At 37.9% G+C, this 20,329-nt stretch overlaps 1 protein-coding gene across 1 annotated transcript in view; it reads right to left on the reverse strand.

The window, feature by feature from the left end:
• SLC15A5 (solute carrier family 15 member 5) overlaps positions 1-18,610 on the reverse strand; it is a 90,954-nt gene extending 72,344 nt beyond the window's left edge. Inside the window, 3 exon segments of the mRNA XM_061124198.1 lie at positions 4,994-5,163; positions 15,370-15,592; positions 18,250-18,610. Coding sequence (XP_060980181.1) covers positions 4,994-5,163; positions 15,370-15,592; positions 18,250-18,610 — 754 coding nt within the window.
• Positions 18,611-20,329: the final 1,719 nt, after the last annotated feature.

Below are 20,329 nucleotides of genomic sequence, written 5' to 3' on the forward strand. Positions count from 1 at the left end.
ACTAACACATTCACAAAAGAAGAATTATGTGAGAATTACATACTCCAGAATATGCCAAAGTGGTCTTTTGACAAAAGTTTATACTTCCTTTACATTTTCATCTTTTTTGCCTTTTGGGGCTCACAGAGAGGATCTCTTAGACATCTTTTTGCATAATGAACCCATTCCACAGGCTGCCAGGAGGCTGTGTATTGCCCAGCTGTGACTGACAGAACACAGAACTTGGAGAAACAAGGCCGAGGCTTCCAGGGTGATGTTTTCCCTGTCTCACTGCCTCAGTATGTGGTGTAAAAAAAAACAAGCTCTAGCCTGAGAAAAATAAGATCTGGGTTCTGGTTCCACATCAGCCACTGCCTGTGACATCTTGGGCAACTCATTAAATTCAATTATGTCTCATCTTCTGCACTCAGTTTAACAATAACAAACACTAAGCATTTACTATATTCCAAGTATGTATACGACTCAGGAATTTTCTTTTATAATTAAATTTATTTATTTTTAATTGGGGCTTCCCTTGTGTCTCAGGTGGTAAAGAATCCGCCTGAAGTGCGGGAGACCTGGGTTTGATCCCTGGGCTGGGAAGATCCCCTGGAGAAGGTAAAGGCTACCCACTCCAGTATTCTGGCCTGGAGAATTCCATAGACTGTATAATCCATGACGTCACAGAGTCAGACACGACTGAGCGACTTTCACTGATTTTTAATTGAAGGACAATTGCTTTATATTATTGTGTTGATTTCTGCCAAACTGACACATGAATTTTTAACTGTATTCAGAAATAGATCATTTCAACACAACGTGCTAGGTGAAAAAGTAAAGCTCGGGATGGTACAAGAACAGAAACAAAGTCCATGGAGTATAGTCTGTAAAAGGGAACACTGTGCCTTTCTTGCCCACCTCACTGGTATGGGGTGAAATGAAGTACAAGTGGTGAATGTGCTTAATTTTAAAAAATATAACTTCTTGCACTGTTATTAGTGGTAGCTGTATAGATAAGGGGTAGAAATAGTGGTAACAGTGAAGGTACTACTGAAAGTAAAATATGTTAGAAATTAAGATCAGAGTTTTTATAAACAAGAGAGATAATATGAACAGAGTGACTGACCAAATAAAGAGAACAGAAATTCCAGAAATCCAAGTGGTGGTATACAGGAAGGTGGCACCTCAAAGCAGTGGGAAAAAATACACTTTTTAATAAGAGGCTGTATAATAAACAGTCATATGGAAAAAGATAAAATTGAGTTCACTTTTAAAGCTTATTCTAATACAATTTCCTAATGGGTCACAGATATAAAGGTAAATATATATATATGCCAAAAGAAATATGAATGAATTCTTTTATAATCTGGGAGTGAGGAAAACTTTTTCACCATAATTCAAAATCTAGAAACATAAAGAAGATAGGTAAATTTGATTTCAAACATAAACTATGCAAAGACAAAGCAAATAGACAAAAGTCTTGTGCATGGAAGGGCTCTTCAAGTGGCTCAAGGGCAAAGAATCCACTTGCAATGCAGGAGGTGTGGGTTCAATCCCTGGGTCGGGAAGACCTTCTGAAGGAGGAAATGGCGACTCACTCTAGTATTCTTGCCTGGGAAATCCCATGGACAGAGGAGCCTGGTGGGCTACAGTCCACAGGGTCATAAAGAGTCAGACACGACTGAGCAACTCAACAACAGCACCAACTTGTAGTGCTGTTCATCACAGCACTATTTACAGTAGTAGACCATGGAAGCAACCTAGATGTCCATTGACAGATGAATGGATGAAGAAATTGTAGTACATATATAAAATGGAATATTACTCAGCTATAAGAAGGAATGAATTTGAGTCAGTTCTAATGCAGGGGATGAACCTAAAGCCTATTATAAAGAGTGAAGTAAGACAGAAATATTGTATATTAATGCACATATATGGAATCTATGGGCTTCCCAGGTGACACTAGTGGTAAAGAACCCACCTGCCAATGCAGGAGACCTAAGATATGTGGGTTGAATTCCTGGGTTGGGAAGATCCCCTGGAGGAGGGAATGGTAACCCACTCCAGTATTCTTGCTGGGTGAATCCCGTGGACAGAGAAGACAGCTGGGCTACAGCCCAGTCCACAGGGTCACTAATAGATGACCTGTTAGTTGTTTTTAATAATAGGCTAAAAACAACTAATAGATCATCTTTGGAAGACACTGAAGTTCACCTCATTAATTTGAAAATCTAAAAATAGAGGGAAAGGATTAGACACTTATAATCTTTTCCCTCAAGAAAATTAGAGATACCAACGGAACATTTCATGCAAAGATGGGCTCAATAAAGGACAGAAATGATAGAGACATAACTGAAGCAGAAAATATTAAGAAGAGGTGGCAAGAATACACAGAAAAACTGTACAAAAAAGATCTTCATGACCCAGATAATCATGATGGTGTAATCACTCACCTAGAGCCAGACATCCTGGAATGTGAAGTCAAGTGGGCCTTAGGGAGCATCACTTTGACAAAGCTAGTGGCGGTGATGGAATTCCAGTCGAGCTATTTCAAATCCTGAAAGATGATGCTGTGAAAGTGCTGCTCTCAATATGCCAGCAAATTTGGAAAACTCAGCAGTGGCCACAGGACTGGAAAAGGTCAGTTTTCATTCCAATTCCAAAGAAAGGCAATGGCAAAGAATGTTCAAACTACCCCACAATTGCACTCATCTCACACACTAGTAAAGTGATGATTAAAATTCTCCAAGCCAGGCTTCAGCAATACGTGAACCGTGAACTTCCAGATGTTCAAGCTGGTTTTAGAAAAGGCAGAGGAACCAGAGATCAAATGCCAACATCCGCTGGATCATTGAAAAAGCAAGAGAGTTCCAGAAAAACATCTATTTCTGCTTTATTGATTATGCCAAAGCCTTTGACTGTGTGGATCACAATAAACTATGGAAAATTCTGAAAGAGATGGGAATACCAGACCACCTGACCTGCCTCTTGAGAAACCTGTATGCAGGTCAGGAAGCAACAGTTAGAACTGGATATGGAACAACAGACTGGTTCCAAATAGAAAAAGGAGTACGTCAAGGCTGTATATTGTCACCCTGCTTATTTAACTTATATGCAGAGTACATCATGAGAAATGCTGGGGCAGAAGAAGCACAAGCTGGAATCAAGATTGCTGGGAGAAATATCAATAACTTCAGATATGCAGATGACACCACCCTTATGGCAGAAAGTGAAGAAGAACTAAAGAGCTTCTTGATGAAAGTGAAAGAGGAGAGTGAAAAAGTTGGCTTAAAGCTCAACATTCAGAAAACTAAGATCATGGCATCTGGTCCCATCACTTCATGGCAAATAGATGGGGAATCAGTGGAAACAGTGGCTGACTTTATTTTTCTGGGCTCCAAAATCACTGCAGATGGTGACTGCAGTCATGAAATTAAAAGACACTTACTCCTTGGAAGGAAAGTTATGACCAAGCCAGATAGCATACTAAAAAGCAGAGATATTACTTTGCCAACAAAGGTCCATCTAGTCAAGGCTGTGGTTTTTCCAGTGGTCATGTATGGATGTGAGAGTTGGACTATAAAGAAAACTGAGCACCAAAGAATTGATGCTTTTGAACTGTGGTGTTGGAGAAGACTCTTGAGAATCCCTTGGACTGCAAGGAGATCCAACCAGTCCATCCTAAAGGAGATCAGTCCTGGCTGTTCATTCGTAGGACTGATGTTGACGCTGGAACTGCAATAATTTGGCCACCTGATGTGAAGAGCCGACTCATTTGAAAAGCCTCTGATGTTGGGAAAGATTGAGGACAGGAGGAGAAGGGGATGAAAGAGGATGAGATGGTTGGATGGCATCACTGACTTGATGGACATGGGTTTGGGTGGACTCTGGGAGTTGGTGATGAACAGGGAGGCCTGACGTGCTGTGGTTCATGGGCTCACAAAGAGTCGGACATGACTGAGCGACTGAACTGAACTGAACTTCCTTTCCTTACACAAACTGTACTTCTGTGTCATGAAATAGTTATTAAGAATATATTTGAGCTAATAAAACTTCTCTTTATAGAATTTCTTTATAGAATTATTTCAGCTAATAAAAGAGGAAGAAATATAGAATATCACCAACCTGCAACCCCCCAATGGCATCTTAGATTTAGACAAAAATTATCAATGGGTACTGACCCTGAAAAAGCAGATAATCAGACAGTGTGAAGTACCTAACACCATCTGTGAAGGAATTTTGCCAAAAATGAAAAATCTGAATCTGATCAAGGATCTATGTTTGTCAGACATTTTAGGGGAAATAAAAAGAGAAAACCTTTGGATGACATTAAATGGATGTAATCAGCAAAATTCAGATTATGTGAGATGTTCAGATTTCTTAAGGATAAAAATATTGAAAGGAGAGAAATAGAGATGAAGGGGAAATATATATGGTTTAAGGGACATAGCTGCCATTTGGAGTATATGGGCCTTATTTGGATTTTATTTGAATAAATTATAAAAAAAACCCAAAATAAACAGATTTTAAAAGGGAAACAGATTTTTTAACAGATACTTGATCATCTTAAGAAATTCTCTGTGTGCATTAATGACATTGTGATTATATTTTTCAAGTATTGAGCATATATATAGCTTCTTTTTATACACACACATACGAAGCACTGTAATATTTAGTTCTTGCTTCAGAACTACCAGTAGGGATGGGGAAAAAATGAGTAGAAATGAATTGAGAATCGTTGAAGCTGAGAGCTAGATTGAAGGGTTCATATATGATTTTTTTCTACTTTTGTTTATGCTTAAAATATTCCATTAGTAAAACTCTATTAACAAGGGAAAAATAAGATAGAGATTATTGATATTCTTATAGATTCTGTTGCTCTCAAGTGAAGTAAGTGACAGACTCTACAAATTCTCTAAGTTGAAAGTGAAATTATAGGGAATCTAAGAGGAAGAAGATATGTTAAGAAAACCATAAAAACCAAAAAAAAAAAAGTAAAGTGAGATTTATTTACATTTTTCTGGCTGATAAATCAGGTTATAGTGCATCGTATAAAGAGTTATCAGAGCCATAAGTGTGGACATAAAAGGAATAAGTAAAACCAGGGCCCAGGCCCCTGAGTGCTGGATATAAGATATTCCCAGAAAGACCACAGTTGCACTCAGGTTCATGATCCAATAAAACCTGGGAATCAGAAACAAAAATAAAATTGCCATTGAGTAGCTTCATATAATAATTGCTAATTTTAATTCTTTTAATAAACATAAGCTATAAAGTAGTAGTATATGAGCCAAACTAGATTTTGCAAATATTGTTTATTAGCTTTTTTTTTCAAATTCCATTTTTAAAATTTTTATAAAAATTTTCAAGGCTATTCTCCATTTATAGCTGTTACAAAACAGTGGCTCTATTCCCCGTGTTGTACAAATACATCCTTGTAGGCTATCTTACATACAACAGTTTGTACCTCCCACTCCCCGAGCCTCTATAGTCCCCCACCCCATAACCACTAGTTCATTCTCTATATCTGTGAATCTGCTTCTCTTTTGTCATATTCACTAGTTTGTTGCATTTTTTAGATTCTATATATAAGTAAAATCATACAGTATTTGTCTTTCTCTATCTGACTTATTTCACTTGACAAAATACCCTCCAATTCCATCCATGTTGCTGCAAATGGCAAAATTTCTTTCTTTTTAATGCCAAGTAGTATTCTATTGTATGTATATGCCACATCTCCTTTATTCATTCATCTATTGATGGACATAGGCTATTTCCATATCGTGGAAACTGTAAATAATGTTTCTATGAATATTGGGGTGCATGATTCTTCTAAAAATTAGTGGGTTTTTTTTTTTTTCCCAGATATATATACCCAGAAGTGGAACTGCTGGGCTATATGGTAGTTCTAATTTTGGTTTTTTGAGAAACCTCCATGCTGTTTTCCACAGTGGCTGTACCAATTTACATTCCCACCCCCAGTGCACAAGGGTTCCCTTTCTTCCACATCCCCACCAACATTTGTTATTTGTGTTCTGTTTGATGATAGATGTTCTGATGGGTGTGAAGTGATAGTAGTATCTCATTGTGGTTTTGATTTGCATTTCCTTGATGATTAGACATGTTGAGCATCTTTTCATATGCCCGTTGGCCATCTGCATCTCTGTTTATTAGCTTTCTTATTAAATACATACTTATTAAATGGGGTCTGGTTGCTCACTGCTCAAAAGCCAATAAAGAGGCAAAGTTGGTAGGAAGAAAAAATTGGTTTGTTTTGGGTGCCAGCAACTAGGGCAGGGGGCTTCCTTGGTGGCTCAGTTGGTAAAGAATCTGCCTGCAGTGCAGGAGACCCGGGTTTGATCCCTGGATCGGGAAGATCACCTGGAGATGGAAATGGCAACCCACTCCAGTATTCTTGCCTGGGAAATCAGAGGAGTCTGGTGGGCTAAGTCCATGGGGTCACAATGAGCTGGACATGATAACCGGGGTAAGGGGAGAGCAGACTCCTGTCCAAAGGCTGATTCCCTTCCACTGACAATCAATAGGCAAGAGCTTTTATCGGCAGAGGAAGGGGGCTACATATAGAAACAGTACAGTGAGTCTGACGGCCATCTTGAAATTGGTCATATGGTGGTCTGACCAATGTCATCTTGTCAATTTAAGTTTTGAATATGTATGCACCCATGAAGTGATCACCCCGTTCAAAATATTGAACATCTACTCTCCATAACTGACAGGAAAGTAATCAAATGTCAAGCACGGTCATGCAGAGTAAGCTGACTGACTATAATCTACTAATAGTGATTTATTTATCACCATGCAGGGGAGGTACAAAGTTAGAATCTTCTAGGACAATGGGATAAAGTCCCTTGGCTCTACCTCAGGTCATCTTTAATGCTTCTGCAAGCCGCACACTTGAACTGTGGCTGGTAGTAACAAAGAGAAGCTGGAGCTGCAAGCAATGTTATAGTCCTTTTTAATCTTTAAGAAACCCTGTTTCAAATGCTAAGTATTGCGGAGAAATCCAAGAGGACACCGTGAGACTCTTCAGTACACCACTGGGGAATGTAAACGGAATTACTCTAAAGAGGGTCAAGGAAAATTACAATTCTTCCAAGACTTACATCTTGTGAAATATAGTTATAAACCAAAGAATTATAGTGCTGAATATCTCTGTATAGGAAGAGATTTCACATAAAGTACTAAGTGTATTTTAACAAATGTCACCCGACCTATTTGATTGTGTAATTTTCTAAAAGAATTGCCTAGTACAATCACGCTTTATATACGTCTTTGTTGATCCATGGACAGGACAAGCCATAGATAATTAAGGGTGAAATTATATATGTATCAACTGTAAAAAAAATAAAAGAAATAAAAATCCACAGTCTTCAAATTCACCATTAAGACTCCTTTCATCTCATAGCTCACTAGCAAATTGAATATATAAAGCACCTCTCACACAGAAAGTCAGAGAGCAAAGCACTAAAGCAAAATAAATACCAGTGATTAAGGAAAATTGAAAGCAGCAGTAAAAATATGTTTCTTTAGTCTACTTTTAAACACAGACTGGGAACTGCAAATAATTGGGAGTATATATAAATGGTAATTTTTTTTTTTTTGGTCTTCATGATTCCACAGTGTTGAATACAAATAAAGGGGAAAAACCTTATTGCTGCAAAATTTAGCAAACCTTTTGGGATTAATAATTTTAAAATTCACGATAATTTAGTAATAATTTTTAAAGTCACTCAAACGTTTTGTCATTTTTTAGAATGACCAATTTTGACATGCTTCAGACTTATTTTAAGTTATTATAAGAGACACAGTTTGAAATGGGCTTTCCATCCTACTTGAGAACATAATGAAAGAGGGGAGGAAAACTTCCAGGCATCCCAAGCCTCAGCGGACAATTTTAAGAGTTCAGAGAGAATATGTTATTCTTCATGGAATGATACTGAGATAATTCACCAGGATTATGGTGGCTCTTCAATGGGATTTGTGGCTCTTCAATGGGTTAAAATTGGACTGTTTAGAAGAGTCAGTGTAACACTGGGGTGCTGATTTCATGGTGGATGCGGTTGTCAGTCACTGCTCCTTCTAGCATAACCACTGGCCCATTCAGTTCAGTTCAGTTCAGTTGCTCAGTCGTGTCCAACTCTTTGTGACCCCATGAATCACAGCACGCCAGACCTCCCTGTCCATCACCAACTCCTGGAGTTTACCCAAACCCATGTCCATTGAGTCAGTGATGCCATCTAACCATCTCATCCTCTGTCGTCCCCTTCTCCTCCTGCCTTCAATCTTTCCCAGCATCAGGGTCTTTTCCAATGAGTCAGCTCTTTGCACTTGGTGGCCAAAGTATTGGAGTTTCAGCTTCAACATCAGCCCTTCCAATGAACACCCAGGACTGATCTCCTTTAGGATGGACTGGTTGGATCTCCTTGCAGTCCAAGGGACTCTCAAGAGTCGTCTCCAACACCACAGGTCAAAAGCATCAATTCTTTGGTGCTCAGTTTTCTTTATAGTCCAACTCTCACATCTATACATGACCACTGGAAAACCATAGCCTTGACTAGACGGACCTTTGTTGGCAAAATAACGTCTCTGCTTTTTTTGAAGTACTTCAAATAATCATCTAGCTGACATGAACTTGGAGAAAGAGAGACCAGAGGCAGTTTTGCAGTTTCTACTTAAAATTATTGGATTATAATTGATTTACAGTGTTTGTGTTGGTTTCAAGTATACAGCATAGTGAATCTGTTAAATAGTACATATATTCATTCTTTTTCAGATTCTTTTCCCACATGGGTTATTACAGAATATTGAGTAGGATTCCCTGTGCTATACAATAGGTCCTTGTTAATTATCTATGATATAAATGTAGTAGTGTGGGCTTCCCAGGTGGCTCAGTGTTAAAGGACCTGCCTGCCAATGCAGGATCCAGGTTCGAGCCTTGGTCAGGGAGATCCCTTGGAGAAGGAAATGGCAAGCCACTCCAGTATTCTTGCTTGGGAAATCCCATGAACAGAGGAGCCTGAAGGGCTACAGTCCATGGGGTTGCAGAAGAGTAGGACATGACTGACCAGTTAAACAACAGTAGCATAGTAGTGTCTGTGTGTTCATCCCAAGCTCCTAATTTATCCCTCCCTGCTAAGTTCCCTTCTTTAACTGTAAGTTTGTTTCCAAAATTAATGAGTCTGTTTTTGTTTTGTAAATAAATTCATTTATATAACTTTTTTCTACTTTTCATCTGTAAGTATTTTTCAACAATGCTATTAAAGAAAAGAAAGCTTAATAAAAGACGATCATTGATTCTGGTGGACAGGCAGCACAATTAAAGTAAAAGGTTTATTTTTAATTAAGAAATTCGGGGGAATGCTTCATCCTCTTTCTTTGCTGTCCTTGCCTCTTCTAACTTGCTCTCATTCCCTTTCTGTCTTTATTTCCCTTTCTTCTGTCAACATCCCAATTTTAACAGTTGTTAATGTTGCTGAAGAGAAAACCAGGCTCAAAATAATGTTACTTGGGCTAAAGTTCATGATATCAAACCTAGACTTAGATACATGACTTACTTGAAGTTTTGAGCCTCCCCAGAAATGTAATCAACCAGTCTGGAATGTTCTGGTCAGCATCAATGAAGGCATCTGTCTTGTGAACCTCTCCATCCCTCAGGAGAAAAAGCAGCAACCTATGTGCTATAACCCTTGCCATTCCCTTCCCAACACCCACCCGCAAAAGAAGATATCCTGGCCCCAAAGTAATGCTTTCTTTTCTTTTGCTAATAGCTCTCTTGCCCCACCCTTCTTCCTACAAAAGCCTTCCATTTTGTACAGCCCTTCAAAGTACTCTTTCGGTTGTTAGAAGAGATGCTCCCCAATTCATGAATGACGTAATAAAGCCCACTAGGTCTTCAAATTTACTCTGTTGCTTTTTTTTTAAAAAAGGTGTATCATTTTCTGAGTTCAAGATATTTGAACCACTGCATGTTTATTGATGACAATAAGTCACTATTGATGCATCTACAGCTTAAAAGCCACCACACAGGCCTTAAGAAAAAGCGGGAAGCTGCAGGATCAGTAAGAAATGTAAGAAATTTCTTTCTTTTTTTTTTCCTTTTCTCAATACTGTTTAGTTTGTCATTGCATGTTAGAGAGGAATTCTGAATGTATTTTCTGAATGTTGACAATTTTGGCAACGATAACAGAGGAGGTGCCTGTTGTTACTACGGTGAGTGGGCACATTTGTTAAACTTGGCTGGAGCCCAGGCAAATAGAATTTTGGAAGGTCTAGTGGTTTTTTAAAAAAACTGTTTATAAGCTATTCCTCAGTATTCAACTTAGAAGATATTCTGAGTGCAAGCATACCTTGAAGATATCAATACTATGGGTCTGGTTTCAGACCACTAAGATATAACAGGGGGCATGAAGTTTCTGGTGCAAAAACTTCTTGGTTTCCCAATGTATATAAAAGTTATGTTTACACTACACATTAAACTATGCATTAAACATGCAATAACATTATGCCTAAAAAAATAATGTGCTTACCTTAATTTAAAAATATTTTATTGTTAAATAATACTAACCATCATCTGAGCCTTGAGTGCACGGTGGTAGTAACATCAAGGGTCACTGATCACAGATCACCATAATAAACAAAATAATAATAATGAAGTTTACATACTATGAGAATTATCAGGTGCTTCAGAGACACAAAGTCAGCAAAGGCTGTTGGAAAAAGTGGCACCAATAGACTCGCTACACACAAGATTGCCATTAACTTGCAATTTGTAAATTTTATAAAATTTACAATTCATAAAAATTTATACATTTTTGAACTTAAAAATTCTATTCCCTGTGAAGCACAATAAAGCAAAGCAATAAAAACAGTTATGTCCATGTTAATGAGTACTAATAAGAAATGAGTTCTAATAAGACTATGCCAAGAGCTGTTTTGATTTTGTTAGCTGAAATGTATTTTGTAAATTATGATTTTTACCATTGCAAAATTGTATAATTTCATATTTTGTTTTTCTCCTCAAGGATTAGGTAGGATTTCTCAATCAGGTAGATTTCTGGAGTGGTAAAGAAAAACTGTTATGAATCATCAAAATTTTCTGAAGCATCTTGGTACAAAATAAGTGCTTCCATCAGTGTTTAGCTCCATTTCTTTTCAAGAATCCAGACCACGTGTGGAATTCTCTTTTCTTAAGTCTCTGGAACTGTTTTCAAAATTCTGAAGCACTTGGTAAAAATGCACATTCCCCAGCTACGCTCCCAGGAAATTCTGATCTGAGAAGTTGAAGGTAGGGACATGGGCAATGTTTTTTGTTTGTTTGTTTTATTTTTTAAGTAATTCTTATTGGCGTATAGTTACTTTACAATGTTGTGTTAATTACTACTGTACAGCAAAATGAATCAACCATACACATACATGTACCCTCTCCCTTTTGAATTTCCTTCCCATTGAAGTCATCACACTGCATTAAGTAGGGTTATGGGAAACGCTTTTTAACAAAATCCTCAAGTGGTTCTTAAAATCAGGCAACACTGCTTGAGAGCAGTGGTTCTCAAACCTAACTACTTAGGCAGCTTAAAAAAAAAGCCTCGTCTCTGGTTCCCACCTCAAATTAACACAATCAGAATTTCTGGTGGCAGGGTCCAGGCATCAGTATTTTTAAGCTTTCCCGGACATCTAGGTTTGAGAATCACTTCTCTCAGACAATACTCTAATACTGCCTGGTGGCTTGGCTGGTAAAGAATCCACCTGAAATGCAGGAGACCCAGGTTTGATCCCTAGGTTGGGAAGATGCCCTGGAGAAGGGAATGGCAACCCACTCCAGTATTCTTGCCTGGAGAATCCCATGGACAGCGGAGTCTGGTGGGCTACAGTCCATAGGGTTACAAAGAGTCAGACACAACTGAGTGACTAATTTCACTTTCTGTCAGACTATACTTTAGTAAAATATTACAACAGGTTTGAAAAAAATGGCTATGGGATAATAATTTTTTACCTCTAGTGTTTTCCTAAGATAAAAAATATTAAATTTGAGTAAGTATTTTAAATCAGAACACTTAGTAGGAGACATATATTATGTAGAGTCAAACTGAGTACCAGATAATCAAAATTTCAGGGATGGAATAATTCAGTCTCTAGACTTTTACAAGAAATTTACCAATATACTATTTGAGCCTTTACAGCATGTAGAATTCACTCTGGTAACTGGTTCACAAGAGACTATGATATGCAGACGGAATGCAAATTATCAGGTGAAGTAAGTAGAGATATGAGTGAGTGAATGTTAGTTGCTCAGTCATGTCTGACTCTTTGCGATCTCATAAACTGTAGCCCACCAGGCTTGTCTGTCCATGGAATTCTCCAGGCAAGAATACTGGAGTGGGTTGTTATTCTTCTCTAGGGATCTTCCCAACCCAGAGATCAAACCTGGGCCTCCTGCATTGTGGACAGAATCTTTACCATCTGAGCCACCAGGGAAACCCAAAGTAGAGATGTGAGGGAGCAAGATTTAAGTTTGACTGTGGTAGGATTTAAAATTACAGTCATGAACAGACTTAATTATTCACCATTCAGTTTGCTTCCGGAAAAGATTCTGCACAGGTGTATTTGTTTATATGATCTCCAGTATGGTAACTCTTATACCTCAGAGTTTGGAAAACGCTGAAAGAGCCAGGTTCAGTTCTGGATGATGGCACAAGGAGAAGTTGGCAGATTATTATGCCTCTTGATTTCAGGGAGCTTAGCTTTATTCTTTCAATGAGGTACATATTTGAGGATGCTCCAGTACCAGATGGTGATGTTGGCTGGGAGAGGTTTTCTCACCTACATTTGGCAGCTCCACTCGGAAGTGGTGCTTTCAATGCCTGAGACTTCCAGTCTCCACTATTTCACATGATCATTGGGAAGCGTTAGGTGGTAGAGATGCAATGACACATCTCATTAAGGGCCCCGTAACTATGAACATCTGACATCTGTGCTGAAACCGGAACTGGATGCAACCTTCAAGTGGTGGATTCAAGTGGTGTGTTGCTTTTTCAAAAGCCACTACTGAAATTTATTATATTAACCAGGCTTGTAATTTCTAGGGGCATTTTTGATTTGAAGAAATAGATGATAAATCAATAGACTGCTCATTTTAAAGATGACCTTCTCTTAAATGGCCTTCCTCTTTCCCAGAAGTTGGAAGATGACTTTAGCTGACGACTGATTTGTCATTGAATAACACTGGTCATAGCTACCCTGATTTGAATACCTATAATGTGCCATGGTATTTTGCGTAAAAACTCCACAACAGCACTCCAAGGCATCCACATTCTGTGGTTGAGGGACCCCGGGCTTTGAGAGGTGAAGAAACTTGCCGAAAACCGTAAGACACCTAAGTGACACAGCCAGGTTCCTGCCAGCTGTCTGGCTGCCCAGCAAGAGTTCTATCCATTTTGCCACCAACCCCTGCAGTACGTATAAGAATAGAACAAACATTCATTTCTATAAACTGCAACAAGCAGCTGTTCATAAAAGTTTTTCCATAGTTTAGTATTTGAACTGAGAAAGAAAAAACAACCATCTTCAGCCTTCGAGGAGCTTATTATTTCTACAGTCTTTCATCATGTTAAAGAATAACACTCTATGATTCTTTATATCCCTTTCTCAGCGCCCTTAATTTTAAAAAATGTTGCATGATCCCTTTATCGGAGATTTTAATGAAATCAGAAAATAATAAGTAACCCAATCTAAAGGTGTTCATCTTAAATGTGGCCTGGCTGCAGAAATTCATTTTCACCCCATCCCTCATCCCTTTTTCCAATGTCCTAAAGCACAAACCCATTGGGTGTCCCCTCCGTTTCCCTGAGGAAATATTTCATTCATATAATGTCTCCTTTGTAATCAACGCTGAGAAATGTCACTTTGATTAAACACAACTCTGAATGACTAAGACCACAGTACAATAAATTCTCCAGAGCTATCTTTCAGAACAACTGATTGCTCTCTAGTCTTAATCCTCCAGAGTCTTATTTAATCAAAATGATGTTGCTAATTAAGGATTAAAACCTCCGAATAGAATAAAAAAGAAAGATTTTTCTTTCTCCTTTGGGCAGGTCAAGGAGGCAGAATTTGCTGTAAGGAAGTAAAGAGTTCCTTCCACCTTTGGTAAAATAGCATTATTCTCTTTCATCTGGACTTAATCCAAAATAGGCCTGAGTGCTTTGTAATATTAATATAATATGGCAGGAGGGTGGGGAGAAGGAAAGGAAGGAAGAAAGAAAGACAGAAAGAAAAAAATGAACTGTCTCAGATAGCTACATGTAATAATATCTAAATAATATGTATTATAATTTTTTCATTTAATGCTTTAATATGAGTTCTCTTTAGACATTTTGTCTGATGCTATTTCTACTTTGCTTTTATCTATTGCTAACAATGGTGAAAAAGACAATATTTTAGAAAAATGTTGCTAGCTCATTTCACAGAGAAGAGGAAGAAAGACAACATATCTCAGAAATATCTGATATCCACTGATGAATGACAGTAACAACGAAGTTCTCTACTAATTGTTGAACTACTTTTTCTTAAGATCAAAATTTCAATTTTTTTCTTGAATTTGCATTTGATAATTAAAATTGGTTCTTTAGAAATCCATAACACTGTAAAAGAACTCACTGGGAGAGAAAGACTCATAGAAATGTGGTTTGATTTCTAGGGACTAGAAATTCTGTCAGGTGCTGGGGGTGAAGTGAAAGTGAAATAGAGATGCTGGTTGATGCTTTAATGGATATTTAAGAAGTAAAATTCTTCTTCCATCCTTCTCATCTTCTTGCTGAATTTATAATCCCTGCTGAATTAGTCTATTACAATGTAGACATAACTGAGAAAAACAACTTATTGATTACTTATTGATTAGTACTATGTGCCATGTTCTCTGCCAGCAATATACATATTATTACCTCTAAGAAAATCCAAGGAGAGGTATTATGATAACCCTTCAGAAATGGTTAAACTCATAAAGAATAAATGGAATGACTAAGATCAGGCAATTGTGTAGAGATGAGATTTCCAACCAAGGCCTGTTTGGCTCCAAAACCATCTTCTATTCAATATGACACACCATCTCACACTTGTTTATGTGGAGGACAAATTCATCAATGTGTTTCCAAAAGGTGCCGGTAAGCTGTATTGGTCTATACCTGACTCATAGGCCCCCAGGACTACTGGCTTAATCACTGTCACAGGTATCATCTCACTGTTACCCAGCCCAGTCAATGGCAAAGACTGAATGACTGCCATCAAAATGGAACCAGAGAGCAAACAGTGAGAAATGCACAAAGGGAAAAGGATGTCATAAGTCTGTTTTCTCTCCTAGCTAGCGTTACTTACCAGTTAAAAAGGGATGTTCGTTTCTGGAATCCACACTCCTGAAGGCTGTAAGCACCCAATGGACAGACTATAGCTCTGATTCCTCCTGTGCCGAGACAGACGGCCAACAGTGCTACGTGAAACAGCCTCCTCTGCTCTTGTTTGGGTACGTTGTAAATCAGATGGTGAGTGCCTATGTAGAAATCCTCCAAAGGAAAGGCAGCCACAGATAATAAAGCAGAGCCTGTAGATGGAGAAAAAGATAAATAAATATGCATAGACCACTGACTCACCAAAGCACACCGAAAATAAAGTTTTTCTTCTGAATGTAGCCTCGTCTTGTGACAATCTTGTTAAAATATTAATCATGGCAATTCTGGAGGTAATATAATTTTCCTAAAAGTAAATATTTCCCTCAATATGTGTTTTTAATGAATCCAGAGTCCTAAGTTTATTTTTCCCTCAAACTCAAACCACCTCTCAGAATGTATAAACAAATCATGTCCATTTTGGAGGAACTTTTTATTTTGTATTGGGGTATAACCAATTAACAATGTTGTGATAGTTTTAGGTGAATAGCAAAGGGACTCAGCCATACATATACACACACTGCTATGTTTAAAATAGATAATCAACAAAGACCTATTGTATAGCACATGGAACTCTGCTCAGGGTTATGTGGCAGCCTGGATGGTAGAAAGGTTTTTGGGAGAACAAATCAAGTCCATTTTAACAAAATTAAAACAATTCAGAAACACTTGATGTGAGATACTAAAGATGTCTGCACTCCCACCCCTCAAAGAAAACCACCTCTCCCAAGGGTTATTTGTTCTTAATCAATAGAGAGAGAAAACGCTATGATCTTAGGCAACTCAGAAGCCTGTTAAAGAAAACTTTTTTGGGTTTTTTTTTTTTTTTTAACATGAATTGCTTATATTTTTCTTTTGAAAATTTTTTTATTGGAGTATAATTACTTTACAATATTGTGTTAGTTTCCACTGTATAGCAAAGTGAATCAGCTCTAGGTATACATATACATATATTCCCTGTTTTTTGGATTTCCAAATGTCCATCAACAGAAGAACAGATAAAGAACATGTGGTACATATATACAATGGAGTATTACTCAGCCATATAAAGGAATGAAATTGGGTCATTTGTAGAGGCACGTATGAACCTAGAGACTATCATACAGGGTGAAGTAAGTCAGAAAGAGAAAAACAAATAACATATATCAACACATATATGTGGAATCTAGAAAAATGATATAGATGATCTTATCTGCAAAGGTGATTGGCGTTGATGTATATATACACTACTGTGTAGTCTGTTACCAAGTAAAAAAGAGTAAATCATGCTTAAATGCCTCCTCATCAGAAAATATTCCCTGATACAGAAGAGCAGTCTTGTCACTATCTAGTCTGTCCTGTCCACTTCCCCAGCTTTATTTTTCATCATTGTACATTGCTTCTGCTGCTGCTAAGTCGCTTCAGTCCTGTCCAACTCTGTGCGACCCCATAGACAGCAGCCCACCAGGCTCCCCCATCCCTGGCATTCTCCAGGCAAGAACACTGGAGTGGGTTCACTGTACATTACCACCCAACAAAATAGCTATTTCTTGATTTTCTCCTGTCACATTTGAGAAAGTTAGCTGCATAAGAAAAGAGACTGCCTTCTTCTCTGTTACATTCAGAACCTGGAACAATGCCTAGTAGTCAATGAGAAACATTTGTGGAATGGTGAATGAATATTTGCCATGCAGTAACTTGGTTTATGTTTCACAGAACTGAAGCAGTTTCCAAGTTTGAATCACACTCTGATTGGTTCAGTGACTGGTACTTGACCATCTGATGGAAATGTGCACAGGCTGAATACCTGCTACCCATCACTTCCTCATCATCTTCCCCGTCACCCAAAACTGCATTTCTGCTGCCCTGGTTGGTTTTGATGAACTACCTTCCTAAGTTCCTCAACTCAGAACTTGGAGTTAATTTCTGTCCTTCCATCATATTTGTGCCTTTGTTAATGAGTTTTTTTATGGTTTTATGTTCTTTCCTGGATTGATACTTCTCCATCACCTAGCCCAGCATCCTGAGATTTTCTGTTCTCTCTCTAACCTCTCACTATGATTGTTTATTGAAAGATTTCCCAAATATATTCATCTTATCTTCAATAACTCCTTTGTGTCTAGAAGACCACCTTGAGCTTCACAGTCTAAATTTCTAAACTGTTCATCAACTTGGTCTCTATACCTTATCAAATAAACTTGATATTTTCCCAACATTGCTTGCAATCACTTCGCTTCCCAAATTTTAAGGATATATTTCTTTCTTTGCTATGTAAAGTAGCACAGGATAGTGTTAAATTCACTCATTTTTTTAGCAGGTAACCATAGCTCATAACATGGAAATCATGTATTCAAATACAATCTTAATTACTATATGACTAATTAAAAGACCTTTTTTCATGAAAATGTTTCACAGTTATTCTACATGAACTTCAAAACACCTTTTTAGCACATTTCATTTTAATTGTGAAGCAAATGAACGTCACATTTCACATAGAATTTGTCACAAATTTGGGCTTGTGATAGAAAGGGGAAAAGGAGGGCATTCTATAGAAGGCAGACATTTGAAGATATAATTAATATAAAATATAATCACTGCAATGATAAAGGTATCAAAGCAACTTCTAACACACACATAGAGACACACATACATACATACATACTTACGAGTATCTCTCAAATTATACAGAGAATAAAATAAATGGAAACAACATTCTAGGCTCATTTATTACACTTTATACTAAAAACAAGGTGGGAATAACATAAATCAAGCATTCTAATAAAAATCCACTAAAATAAGTTGTAAAACAATCCAGTCAGAAGTGGACACTCACCTAGAAAATGCAGAAATAAGCAAATATGGACCAGTTTGTTTCTTCCTAGGCAGACATCAGCAAGCCAACCTGCAAACACCCGGGTAAGGATTGATGCTCCAATAAAACACAGGTTCAAAATGGCGGCCTGGTAATTGCGATAACCAAGCTTGACAGTACAGAAGGGAATCATATTGCAGACGACTTCGAAGAAAACGAACCTCTCACACAGCTCTACCAGAAGCAAACAGATTCCAACCTGAATTTTTTGCACAGAGTATGAGGAAAACAAATAACCAATATGTCTCACAGGTTTCTCCTTCTCGATGCTGTGATTTAAGGGTACCCTCTCATCGGTGTTTTTAAAGCCTGTAACAGACATGACTACCCTCCTTGAATACTACTTACGTTAGTGGTTTGAACTTGGTGATTTTTGCCCCCATCCCTCTAATGAAAAAATAAATAAGATCTTTGCTTTGAATTTCACAACTCCATGCTAAAGTTTCATAAGGCTTTTTTTGCACGTTAATGTTCATTTTGATGATCCAAGAGAACATGAGAAGAGACATGAGTAGTTAAACCATGGTGCTCAGTGTGGCCACATCTGATTTGTTTGTCTAATTACTTAGAGGCTAAATTAGGCTTTTCCTCCAAAATTTATATTGAATTACATGAATCCAGTTGCAAACATGTGGAAACTCATCTGCCTCAGGCTGATAAAGGTTTAAATACGGAGGCAGAAGGAGCAGTTTTTCAGGAGAATTTGAGCACTAGATCAAGAAATAATTTGAGCTTAATAATTTCTGATACTTTAATTAAAACAAGCCAGAACAGTACCTAGAGATAAAGCGCGAAAGGAAATCTGTTTGGAGGGGGCAGGATACCTTATCATTATTACATTTCTTGTTATTTTTGGTTGGAATTCTGATAAGAAAGCTAATTAGGTAACAAAAGTGCTAGTACATTTAGGTAACAAGCAGAGTTTGCAAGAAAGTAATTTAAGTGCACTAATGAAAGGAGAAATTTTTACACAAAAACCCTGTTCCTTTAAGTTGACCCCATGCCTGTAGAACAGCCTCTCAAAGGAAATCAGAATGAAAAGGCGCTATTTGATTCATTATTAGTCAGCAAGAGGGGTACAGCAGCTATCCTACACATGCTTTGGGGAATGTCGACTCTGGTATCACCCTGACCCTCCAGCTGGGTGAATGGATGTTAACATTCTATTTTGGAAAGCAGAAGAGCACAAATTAAGCTAAAAAAGCAGCAGTAAAAAGAGAACATTTTAACAGTTAGGAGTTAGTATAGCAGAAGGACATAGGAAGACAAGGGAATAGAATTATTGGGTCAAAGTCATAATAATTCAAAACATGGGGGAGAGTACAGGTATGTTATTTTCATGTTGGAGTCGAAAGCAGAAGACTGACAAAGACTTTTGACTGTGATTCTTTGACCTGAGAGATTGGGTGCAAAACACTTTGTGTTGACCTCCTCTAAGAGTCTCATTGGAATGGTGGGCACCAGCTCAGCACTACTTTCCCCGCTTTGGCTAACAATGCCCTGTTTTTCCTTTGTGTGGAGTGATCATGCAATTTCTTATCCAAACTTACACATGTTTGTGAGTGAAATTGATGCTATTTATAGTTATTCCTGAGAAACAGGTACACATTGGGATTGTCTAGAGCAAACCCCAATGTGTGGTCCTCCTATCTTTGAGGAACGAGATCCTGGTGGGGCTTTCTTCTGGCCAAGGGAGATCAGCACATGGTCTAAGATGGTCCTTTAGCTGTTTCTCCACAAGGAATTTTAGTCATAAGTGGACTGATAAGATTAGACCTGGTGGAAGCTGAGTCTGATAGTACTACCCAATAGGGATTGTCCATATGCCCCTGATGGAGAGTTCTGGTTCATATTCTTCAGGAGGACATGGTTAGTTTTTCCTTCTGTAAATGACTCAATTTCTTTTCTTAAGAAAAATCTTTATTGAATTGTTATGATACTGCTTCTGTTTTATGCCTTGGTTCTTTGGAGTGCCGTGTTGGGTATTAGCTCCCCGACCAGGACTTGAATTCACACCCCCTGCACTGAAGGCAAAGTCTTA

The sequence above is a fragment of the Dama dama genome, chromosome 22 (genome assembly GCF_033118175.1).
Source record: "Dama dama isolate Ldn47 chromosome 22, ASM3311817v1, whole genome shotgun sequence".
NCBI lineage: Eukaryota > Metazoa > Chordata > Mammalia > Artiodactyla > Cervidae > Dama > Dama dama.